The following is a 10,389-nucleotide window of genomic DNA, read 5'->3' on the forward strand; positions in this document are numbered from 1 at the left end:
GCTGCAGAGTGCAAAAGCTTAGCTTATTCCCCTTCACAGGTTGATGATTTTGTTGATGGGGTTGCTAGTTCTCTGCGTATTGCCTTAGACAACGCAGCTCCTTTGAAAATGAAAACCGTTAAAAATAGAAAGCTTGCTCCTTGGTTTAATGCAGAGCTGCGTACTTTGAAGCAAAATGCTAGGAAACTGGAGAGAAAATATCGCTCCACAGGCCTGCGAGAGTCCTTTCTAGTCTGGAAAAATGGTTTACTGTTGTATAAGAGGACCCTTTGTAAAGCAAGAGCAGCATACTTCTCCTCATTAATAGAGGAGAATAAGAATAATCCTAGATTTCTTTTTAATACAGTTGCCAAACTCACCCAGAGCCATAGCTCTGTTGAACCGTCCATTCCACCTGCTCTTAGCAGCAATGATTTTATGGGATTCTTTATAAATAAGATTGATCTTATTAAAAATAAGATCATAAGCACTCCTCTATCCGCGATTGTACCTGAGGTAGTCATGGAATCTGAACCGGGTTTAGACTGCTTTGATCCAGTTGAACTCTCTGAATTAGCAAAATTATTGTCTTCATCTAAGCCTTCAACTTGTATGTTAGATCCAGTTCCAACCAGGTTATTTAAGGAGGTATTCCCTTTGATCTCCTCCTCCATTTTAGATGTGATTAATCTATCTCTGTTACAGGGATATGTACCTAAAGCTTTTAAGGTTGCTGTAATTAAACCTCTGCTTAAGAAACCGTCTCTTGACCCAGATGACTTGGTCAATTATAGACCTATATCCAATCTTCCTTTCTTATCCAAAATTCTTGAGAAAGTAGTTGCCAAACAAGTTTGCGATCACTTCCACCATAATGAACTTTTTGAAGAGTTTCAGTCTGGCTTTAGAGCTCATCATAGCACTGAAACAGCTCTGGTGAAAGTCACTAATGATATTCTCATGGCCTCAGATAATGGACTTGTATCTGTGCTCGTCCTGTTGGATCTTAGTGCTGCATTTGATACAGTTGACCATAATATTCTTTTAGAAAGACTTGAATATTTTGTTGGAATTAAAGGAACAGCACTAGACTGGTTTAAATCTTATCTATCTGATCGAATTCAGTTTGTTCATGTTAATGATAGATCTTCAACACGCTCAAAGGTTACCTGTGGAGTACCACAGGGATCAGTGCTAGGACCAATTCTCTTTACTTTATACATGCTCCCAATTGGTAGAATTATTAGACAGCATGGGATTAATTTCCACTGTTATGCTGATGATACCCAGCTATATCTGTCTATAAATCCAGATGAAGCTAACCCATTACATAGATTACAGGCATGTCTTGAAGACATAAAAACCTGGATGACTCTTAACTTTCTGCTTCTGAATGCAGACAAAACAGAAGTTATAGTCTTTGGACCAGAGTCTCTGAAAAAGAAACTGATTAGCCAGTCACTTCATTTGGATGGGATTAAACTGATTTCAGATAATAAAGTAAAAAATCTTGGTGTTATTTTTGATCAGGACCTGTCATTTAAATCCCATATCAAAGAGGTTTCTAGAATTTCCTTCTTTCATCTGAGGAACATTGCAAAAATTAGAAATCTCCTGTCCAGGGGTGATGCTGAGAAACTAGTCCATGCATTTGTTACTTCAAGGCTGGACTATTGTAATTCTTTACTATCAGGAAGTCCACAAACTGTAGTTAAAAGCCTTCAGCTGATCCAAAATGCTGCAGCCAGAGTTCTAATGAAAATTAAAAAGAGAGATCATATCTCGCCTATCCTGGCTTCTCTTCATTGGCTTCCTGTTAAATCAAGAATAGAATTTAAAATCCTCCTTCTCACATATAAAGCCTTAAATGGCCAAGCTCCATCTTATATCAGAGATCTGATTGTTCCTTATGTTCCTAACAGAGCACTTCGCTCTCAATCTGCAGGTTTACTAGTGGTTCCTAGAATTTCTAAAAGTAGAATGGGAGGCAGATCTTTTAGTTATCAGGCTCCTCTCCTGTGGAACCAACTACCAGTTTTAGTCCGTGAGGCAGACACCCTGTCTACTTTTAAGGCTAGGCTTAAAACTTTCCTTTTTGATAAAGCTTATAGTTAGGGTGGCTCAGGTTATCCTGAGCTATCTCTATAGTTATGCTGCTATAGGCTTAGACTTTTGGAGGACATAGGGACCCCCATTTCATCATTCTGCTTCATTCTCTCTCTGTTCTCCTATTCTGTAGAATCTGTTAGTTCAATCTCTAACCTTCTGCTCTCTCTGCTTTTCCTCAGAGTAGCTTTGCCTCGTCTGTTCCTGTTTGGCTGTGACGTCATCCTGGAAAGAAACATCAGCTGTGCTGCTTCTATCAACACCCTTGTTTATAGATGTTGGAGATCGGCCTGTTTTCCAGTGTGGTCCTGTTTCTCTGACCGTGACTGAGTGGATGTGCTCTCTTCGTCCTCTGGCATGGGAGCTGCCTTGGAGCTCGTCTGCCTGGCTGTGTGTTTCCTGGACGGGGCCGCCTTTTACAGCTGCTTTTTGTATCTCTGCTTCTGTCTCCTTGAACCCCAGTCGGCCTCGGCAGATGGCCGCTCACACTGAGCCTGGTTCTGCTGGAGGTTTCTTCCTGTTAAAAGGGAGTTTTTCCTCTCCACTGTCGCTACAAGCATGCTTAGTGTGGGGGATTGTATTTGAGTCAATGAGTCAATGCAATCAACTGGTTTTCCTTAGATAGAAAACTTTGTATCAATTTGACTGTATGATCTGGTTGAACTGTAAAGTGCCTTGAGATGACATGTGTTGTGAATTTGGCGCTATATAAATAAACTGAATTGAATTGAATTGAATTGAATTAAATGTGCCCATTTTCCCTGCGTTATTTTTTTGTGTTTCAAAAGTGTATAATTAAGTCCTATTTATTATCTAATTTAACTGTTGATATAAATGTTTCCTCCTCTCTGCCCTTCTTCCAGTGATATCTCTTTCTGTTTGTTTTGATCATACAAGTCCATCTTCCTTTTTTCCTAATTTTACATTGCTGCCACTCTTTCTATCAATTTTGATCAATAATTATCCTCTCTTATTTACATACAGTATATGTAGCCTACTTTCTAGTTGTTTCTCTCCTTAAGATGATTTTAACCCTACATAGCATCAACTACAGTACAGGAGTTACTTGGTGATGTCTCATGTTAATCATATAGAGGGGCAATGAGATTTCAGAGTGAGCTCCAGTGCCCTTCCTTGACCCTCCTGGAGGCGGAGCTGGAGGACACACAACCATCATTCTGGACTTTTCATTGTCTTTAAGAAACCTACGCATGAGCTTACATAGAAAGAAAAAATAAGTTTTAGAAATAAAAAAAAAACATAATGACAGAGATGTGCTTTCAGTAAACCTTTTTAATGGACCAAATATGTAGAACAACATGGCAAAGTTTTCAAGTCAATATAGATTCAGATCCAATGTTCAACTAGTTAAAATGTAGAGAAAGACGAAAACACTCAAAAAAGGCTTACTACTAGAATTCTCCTTATAATGAAAACTCACCAACTGGTTATGTTATGTTTTTTGGCATGCTCTTGGTAAGACAAAGTATCCCAATTGTGTTATTTCAAGCATTCCAAGACAAAACATTCAACCATTATATTCCAAATATCTAACAAAATAAATGTATAATTTTTTCTTAAATCATTATAAATTCTATGAATTCCCTTTCAATAAAATGTTTGAAAATTAAAATAGAGTGTCTTGCAGGACAAAAGATTATATTGAGCAAATTACGACTGTATTGTATGTATTATATATTATTTGTTTAATTAGGCATGGTATCGCGCGTAGTGGAAAGAAATAATGTAGAGCAGAATTTTAAAGCCTAACGCAACACAAGGAGTCTGGAGATATTCTTTGAAAAGAGAAGTGAGATCAGACTTCCTAAAATTCAGTAAAAATGTGAATTCTGCAAGTGTGTACATCCCTTTCTTTCATTTTTCCTTCTTTCTTTCTTTCTTTCTTTCTTTAAAACTATTTGAAGTGAGCAAGATGAAAAGACACATGGTTTTATTAAAATTTATATTTTATATCATCCAAAATCACAAAGATAAATCTTAAAAAGGTTGAAACTAACAAAATAAACTAAAGCAAAACAACAACTTAAAATAACTCTCATCTCACTTTTGTTATCTCACTTTAACAAAAAAACCTCACACAAAACAAAAAAGAGATCCAAAGCTCAAGTTATTGACACATAAGGAAAGGAAACAACAAATAGTTAATTTAAGTTCTTTCAAATAGCTAAAATATAACTTAAAAAAGCAAAAACCTTATAGAAAACATACAACAATTAAAATTAAGATAGTAGTAATAGAGCTGTTATCGATATTGCTAAATAAACACTTCCTTTTTCTAAACAGGTTGCATGCCGTGGTTTATCATTTGCATTCTGTGGTTTATCATTTGTATTTACATTAAGTGAATTCATCATCATTGATGAAAAAACAAAGAAAAACAGGCAAATAGAAAGAATGCAGTAAAAAAAAATACAAGAAAGCTAAGATCCTCTTCAAACTTAAATTGATATTTTGCAAAACTGAGACATTCGTCCAGCACCTTCATGCAAAAACATTGTTGGTAAAATACATCTGAAAGTGGTGAGTCAATCCAATCAACATAGAATAATAGTCAAACTATTGTAGCTAGTTTCTAAATTTTAATACTTTTCTTATATTTTAGCAATGTCATACAGAAATAACATGTTGAACTGAAGCCATTCTGTGAATATACAAAATAGACAAATCCTAATGTGTGTGTGTTGTTGCACATGAGTTACTATCTATTATCTGCACAGCTCCAGCATTACCCTAGAGTTACGAGCTGCACTGATGTGGCATTGACAGGTTCAGACATCTTCAGGTAGTGGGCTCTGTCCCTGTTATTCTCATCTACAGCTCGGCAGCGCAGGAGACAAAAGAAATGATTTCGTAACTTTTGTATGAGCAAACAAAGCAAAGGGTTCATACAGCAGTGGGAGAAGGCAAGCAATCGGCAAATATTGTAACCAATATCCAACTGCTGAAAAGCGTCACAAGTCTTTGGTTGGTACCAAGATTCAATTAGAAGATAAACATTGTAGGGTCCCCAGCAGATAATGTAGGCTACAACGATAAAAAAAACTATAGTCAGGGCTCTGTGCCTTGATCTGTTTGTTGCCTGTAAAATGGTTCCTATAATGGCACAATGACAGAAAATGAGGATGGCAAATGGGATAAAAAAAAGCAGCACAACTTGGATATCATATCCAGGGCCCTCTGAATGGGAACTCTCACAGTGGTAGTAGTCATCATAAAACTTCACTTTGGAAGCATCGTACACCGATGTACCGATACTGATCACCCAGGTAGCCACACAGACACAGATAGTAAATGTTTTCTTCCTTCGGTCGTTGTTCGGCCCAGTTCTTCAGCACCACAATAAAGAAACGATCAACGCTCATGGCAGTTAGACAAATGATGCTGCTGTACATACCAGTGAAGTACATCGCAATGATGAACTTGCACAAAAAGTCCCCAAAGATCCAGTGTTTAAGATGATAAGTTGCCCAGAATGGGAGCGTGAGAGCGAATATCAAATCAGAGCAGGCCAGGTTCATCATGAAGATTTTTGTCACAAGGTTGAGTTTTTTAAAAGTGAGAAGAACCCACATGAGGATAATGTTTCCTATGATGCTGATGATGGTGATAATGATGAACAAATAACCAGTAATGATTGAAAAGTCAAAATGCTGACAGGCAAAGATGGTACCATTCCCTTCTTCATGGCTCAGGTTGTAGTCCATTGCGGATTATCTAAGGATCATGAGCAGAGATTTAAGGCTTTTAAATTCACATAGAATGACAACAGATTATATAATCTCTTCTATTGATTTTACAGTCTTGTATATTTTACTGAATAACAATACAATTTCATATTGATTATAGAAAGCTTTTAAAGACTTACCCCAGACAGTGCAAACTGTTGTTTAGACACCCACTTACAAGAAAAAGCAAAAAACAGAACAAAAAGTTCCCTTTTTCTGTTTCCAATTAAGTCAGACGTCAGCGATAATCAACATAACCACTACAGTAATGATGTCTCAAAAGTATGACAGTATGAAAATCAAACACTTGCAGAATCAGGCGGGTATAATTAGCTTGGCACAAAAAGAAGTAGTTCACTCTTTATTTACCTCTTTACCTGAAGGTTAAAAAAAATCAGCCCCTGAAAAACATTTTTTTCTTTGAGCCTTGGCCTCCTTCACCCTGCCCTAAAAAGCGGGCGAATGCAAAGAAATAAACACAGTTGCCTTTCTCCAGTGCAAATTAAACAAATTATGTGCCCAATATAAATACCCTTTTGTAATTCCCTTATAAGCATCTTTGCTTTGACTTTTTATGTATTTTAACTAATCGCTTTTTTACATGATCTTTTTATCGGTTTGATATTGTTTCATTTTTGTTTTAATGTGTTGGTTTATTCTTGTAATGCTACTTCCCCTTTGGGGTCTCCATGTCTGTTTAGTTTGGTAAATTGCAATAACTACAAAAATTAAACCTCAAATAACTGAAAAATGGTTAAAGCCATACTGCAACATCTACCCATTCAGCAGTATGCTGTATGGGAAATTACATTTTTGTTGTACCCTTGACAATATTAGTATCCAGAGAGGTGAACATTTACTGTACCAATCTCTCATCCTAAGACTTGTTACAGTTTGTCTTCATCACTTAAAGAACTTTGCTGGGAAATTCAAAGGGTTCCTACACAAAATCCAGCAGTATTCAAAGTTGTCAAACGTTTTCCTCAAGGTTTATATTATTTTTTAGTATATCTGGAAAGCTCATCAGAAAGTGTTTATTCTATTAATATTTCTATAAGGGAAGGTTGAGGTACCGTTCTCTACTTACAGTACCTCAGAGAGGTGCTGCCATCTTCAGTCCAACCATCAAACTTGGCAGCATAAACGTCCAATGCCACATAGGCTTGAAATCAGGGTTCTCAAACATCAGTTTATGATATATGTAATAATTCAATCTGTCTCTGGACACTCCCATAGGCCTAGAGTTGTGCTTTTTCTGTCTTTCTTTTTGTTTTGGAGTATGACCAGTGGGTTATGATCTTTTATCAGGGAAGATACAAGAAATGGTTTCCTAGTACCGGTAGGTGTTTTTATGGCAGCCAGCTTGTTTCCCTGCTTAAGAGGAGGCCACATCCAACCTGCTCTTTTATGAGAAGTGTAGTGTTGAGATCTGAACTTTGATCTGTTGAAACATTAAGTAAAATAATCAGCAAAAAATCTAAAGTCTGCATTTATATACAGAAGGTGTTTGCCTGATATTAAATGAGTGAGAATACATATTATGTATGTGATGGCAAACTTGCCTTTTCCCCCCCATTTGATTGACCCAAGATTGAGGTGATTAGCCAATTTGAATTGAGAAGGTGGAGTTTGTGCTATAAAGAGGTAATCTGCTGGATGTGAAAGTGTCTGATGTGGAGGCTTTTTTTTTTTTTTGCTTTAGGGAACAAAAAACTTGCTTTGTTTTCATTGTCAGATTTTTTTTTCTTTTCAACCAACACCTCAGTGTCACAATAGCCTCTGCCACTGCTTGGTAGGAGTGGCAGAGAGAATAGGGGAAGAAAGCCTATTTTGGTCTCTTGTGTAATGGTGTGTTTATCAGTATTCAAACTTCTTTTCATTCATTCCAAAATAAATGGACTCATGATTTGAAAAAAGGCAGTCTTATTATCGTTTATTGCTGATCATGATTGTAATCACTTCTGTACATTACAATATGAGTGGGTTAATAGGGACATACAGATGAGCAAACAGTTACTTTTTATTTTAACACTTAGGCAAGAAACTGTAACCCAGTAGTATATGTATATGTCCAAATGAATTGTATAGCTGCTGTGTAGATTCTCAGCGTCAGCTTCTTCCTAGTCTTTCTTCCTGGTTTCTGTGATAGCATTTAACATGAAGTGGGCAGATTTATTCACCTAAGTGTACACAGATACAGTTACTTGCATTAAATGCTTACATAATATATATATTTTTATTACAATCAGCTTGGGGCATTTAATTATACTAAAAGCTGCAAAATGTATTGATAAATGCAAAATAAAATGAGAAATTATCTACTGTATCTACAGTAAAACAAAGTAAATACAGTGACGCGATTCTGAACTGTGATCATATATACAAACATGTATATTTCACTTTTCTATCTGAAGATATATACATATTTAATTTGGTCAATAATCTTGGTTTCCTGATTGCCTGGTAATATTTGTCTACTTGGATATTACAGTCCAAAGAATGACTTAATTCGATATGAGTTGCTTTCAAATTAGGAATGTGTAAGTTAGTATTTTTACCAATCACATAGAGAATTCGTTGCTGCTTGTTAAAGACGTGATCGTCGCTCTGCTCTCCCTCTGTGGGAAGCTATGGTTACGGTGGCCCCAGTTCTGCAATAGTTTTTTTAAATGGGTTTTGTATTTAACTCCAGCAAACACATAAAACACAGGGTTGAGACAGCAGTGAGAAAAGGCAAGGAGTCGGGTGATGTAGAAGGCATATTCTAGAGTTGTGCGATTTTTACAAATTTCTGTTTTTTGTTCTTGATTGTCAGCAGTTTGTCCATGCCCTAATGTGAATGACTTTAGCCAAATTACAATGTTATAAGGACCCCACCCCAAAAAGAAGACAATCATGAGAATCAAAATGAGTTTGATGGTTTTGTTTCTTCTTCTTTGGGCAGTAGGACGCAACAACCTGCAAACGATCAGAGAGTAGCAGAAGGCAAAAACCAAGGCTGTTGAGATGAATAGAACATTTTGTTCATAAATTCCCAATCTTGATGAGAAAGAGTCTCCATAACCACAAAAATCCTTGGGTTTTCTACTTGAATCTTCGTTGTTCTCAGCATTATCATAGTCATGGCCCTTTATGACTGTGACGAACATGAAGACAGGACTTGCTGCCAGGATACTGACAACCCAGACTATGACAGAGGTCAAAATCCCAGAGAGACCCGTTGTGGATACGATGCTAGAGAGAGGATTCATGACAGCTATATAGCGGTGGATAGTCATCAGGATGAGGAAAAAACCACTGCTGTAGAAGCCAACAAAGAAGAGAAAGTTAACAACCTGGCATGCAGGCTCCCCTAATGTCCATCCATGCATGTGGTAGTAAGCCCAGAAGGGCAGCCCTAAGGTGAAGAAGAGATCCGACACAGCCAGGTTCAGGATCAACATATTGGTGATGGCTTTGACATTCTCATACTTGAACAGGATCCCAAGAACAAGGATGTTGCCAAACAGACTCAATATTATCACAAAAGAAAAAAAAAAGATGGTTAAGGTGTCGCCAAAATCAATCATTTCTTTTTGGGGACAGTGGTCAGATGTAATATTATCCATATCGTCATAGTCGAATGTTGTCTCCATTGTCATCTTTAGCACTGCTGTTTGGGTGATGCCTGCTTTTTCAGAATCCATGAAGCTTTCGTCTGTGTTGATTTTCCTCTGGAGGGAAAAAGAGATGACATACATAAAAATGAATGAATAAAGCTTTTCATCTTTAGCGCCTTCTTCTTAAAAACATATTAATTAAATATTTACTTCTTCACTATCTTCAATAGTGTGCACAAATTTGAGACCAAAAAATAAATTAATAAATATATATGTATATATATATATATATATATATATATATATATATATATATATATATATATATATATATATATATATATATATATGTATATATAAACCTTCAGGTTAAATGTCACGTTTAGATACTAATATTGTCTCCATTTAAATGCAAAACAATTGTGACCTTAAATCTAAGAAAGGGTCAAAAGCATAAATAATCTAGGCATATACTGTACCGGTGTAGTGGTGCAAGGAATTGTTACGATCAGCAGTAAAGACAGAGGCAGTAAGTCTCACCTTAAGTAAAAAATCAAAGAGGAACAGAAAAGCAAGCATTTTCATTTCATCAGGTGGTTTCATTAAATACATTTGCTTCACAACCTGCATGGAGATACATGGAGAATACAATGTTCAATATGTTGTTTGATATATATTTTTTGACTAATAGAAACTTCACTCCTAAAGACAATTCCCTCATAATGATTTATTTTAAAGAAATTCCGGGCAAATTATACTAATAGATTTATTCCTCTATTTTTTTTTTTTTTTTTTTTTTTTTTTGCAAACTGGTGAGAAACCTTTCAGATTTTTAGTTTCCAGATCTTCTATTGATCTAATATTACTGTTGTAATTATCAGTGTTGTTATCACTATCATTGTTATTAATACTGTTTTGTTGTTTTTATTAATAGTACTGTTGTAGATATGTTAATAGTT

At 36.1% G+C, this 10,389-nt stretch overlaps 1 protein-coding gene and 1 pseudogene across 1 annotated transcript; both read right to left on the minus strand.

The window, feature by feature from the left end:
- Positions 1 to 4,046: 4,046 nt before the first annotated feature.
- Positions 4,047 to 6,003, minus strand: LOC119781271 (annotated as a pseudogene).
- Positions 6,004 to 7,737: 1,734 nt separating this feature from the next.
- Positions 7,738 to 9,939, minus strand: LOC119781304 (chemokine XC receptor 1-like). The gene is made up of 2 exons (XM_038281736.1): positions 9,910 to 9,939; positions 7,738 to 9,544 (listed from the first exon to the last, which is right to left on the minus strand). The coding sequence occupies exon 2, from the start codon at positions 9,515 to 9,517 to the stop codon at positions 8,393 to 8,395; it is 1,125 nt and encodes a 374-aa protein (XP_038137664.1). The 5' UTR covers positions 9,518 to 9,544; positions 9,910 to 9,939; the 3' UTR covers positions 7,738 to 8,392.
- Positions 9,940 to 10,389: the final 450 nt, after the last annotated feature.

This window comes from Cyprinodon tularosa, unplaced genomic scaffold, assembly GCF_016077235.1.
Source record: "Cyprinodon tularosa strain WSP-4 unplaced genomic scaffold, ASM1607723v1 ctg174, whole genome shotgun sequence".
NCBI classification, from domain to species: domain Eukaryota; kingdom Metazoa; phylum Chordata; class Actinopteri; order Cyprinodontiformes; family Cyprinodontidae; genus Cyprinodon; species Cyprinodon tularosa.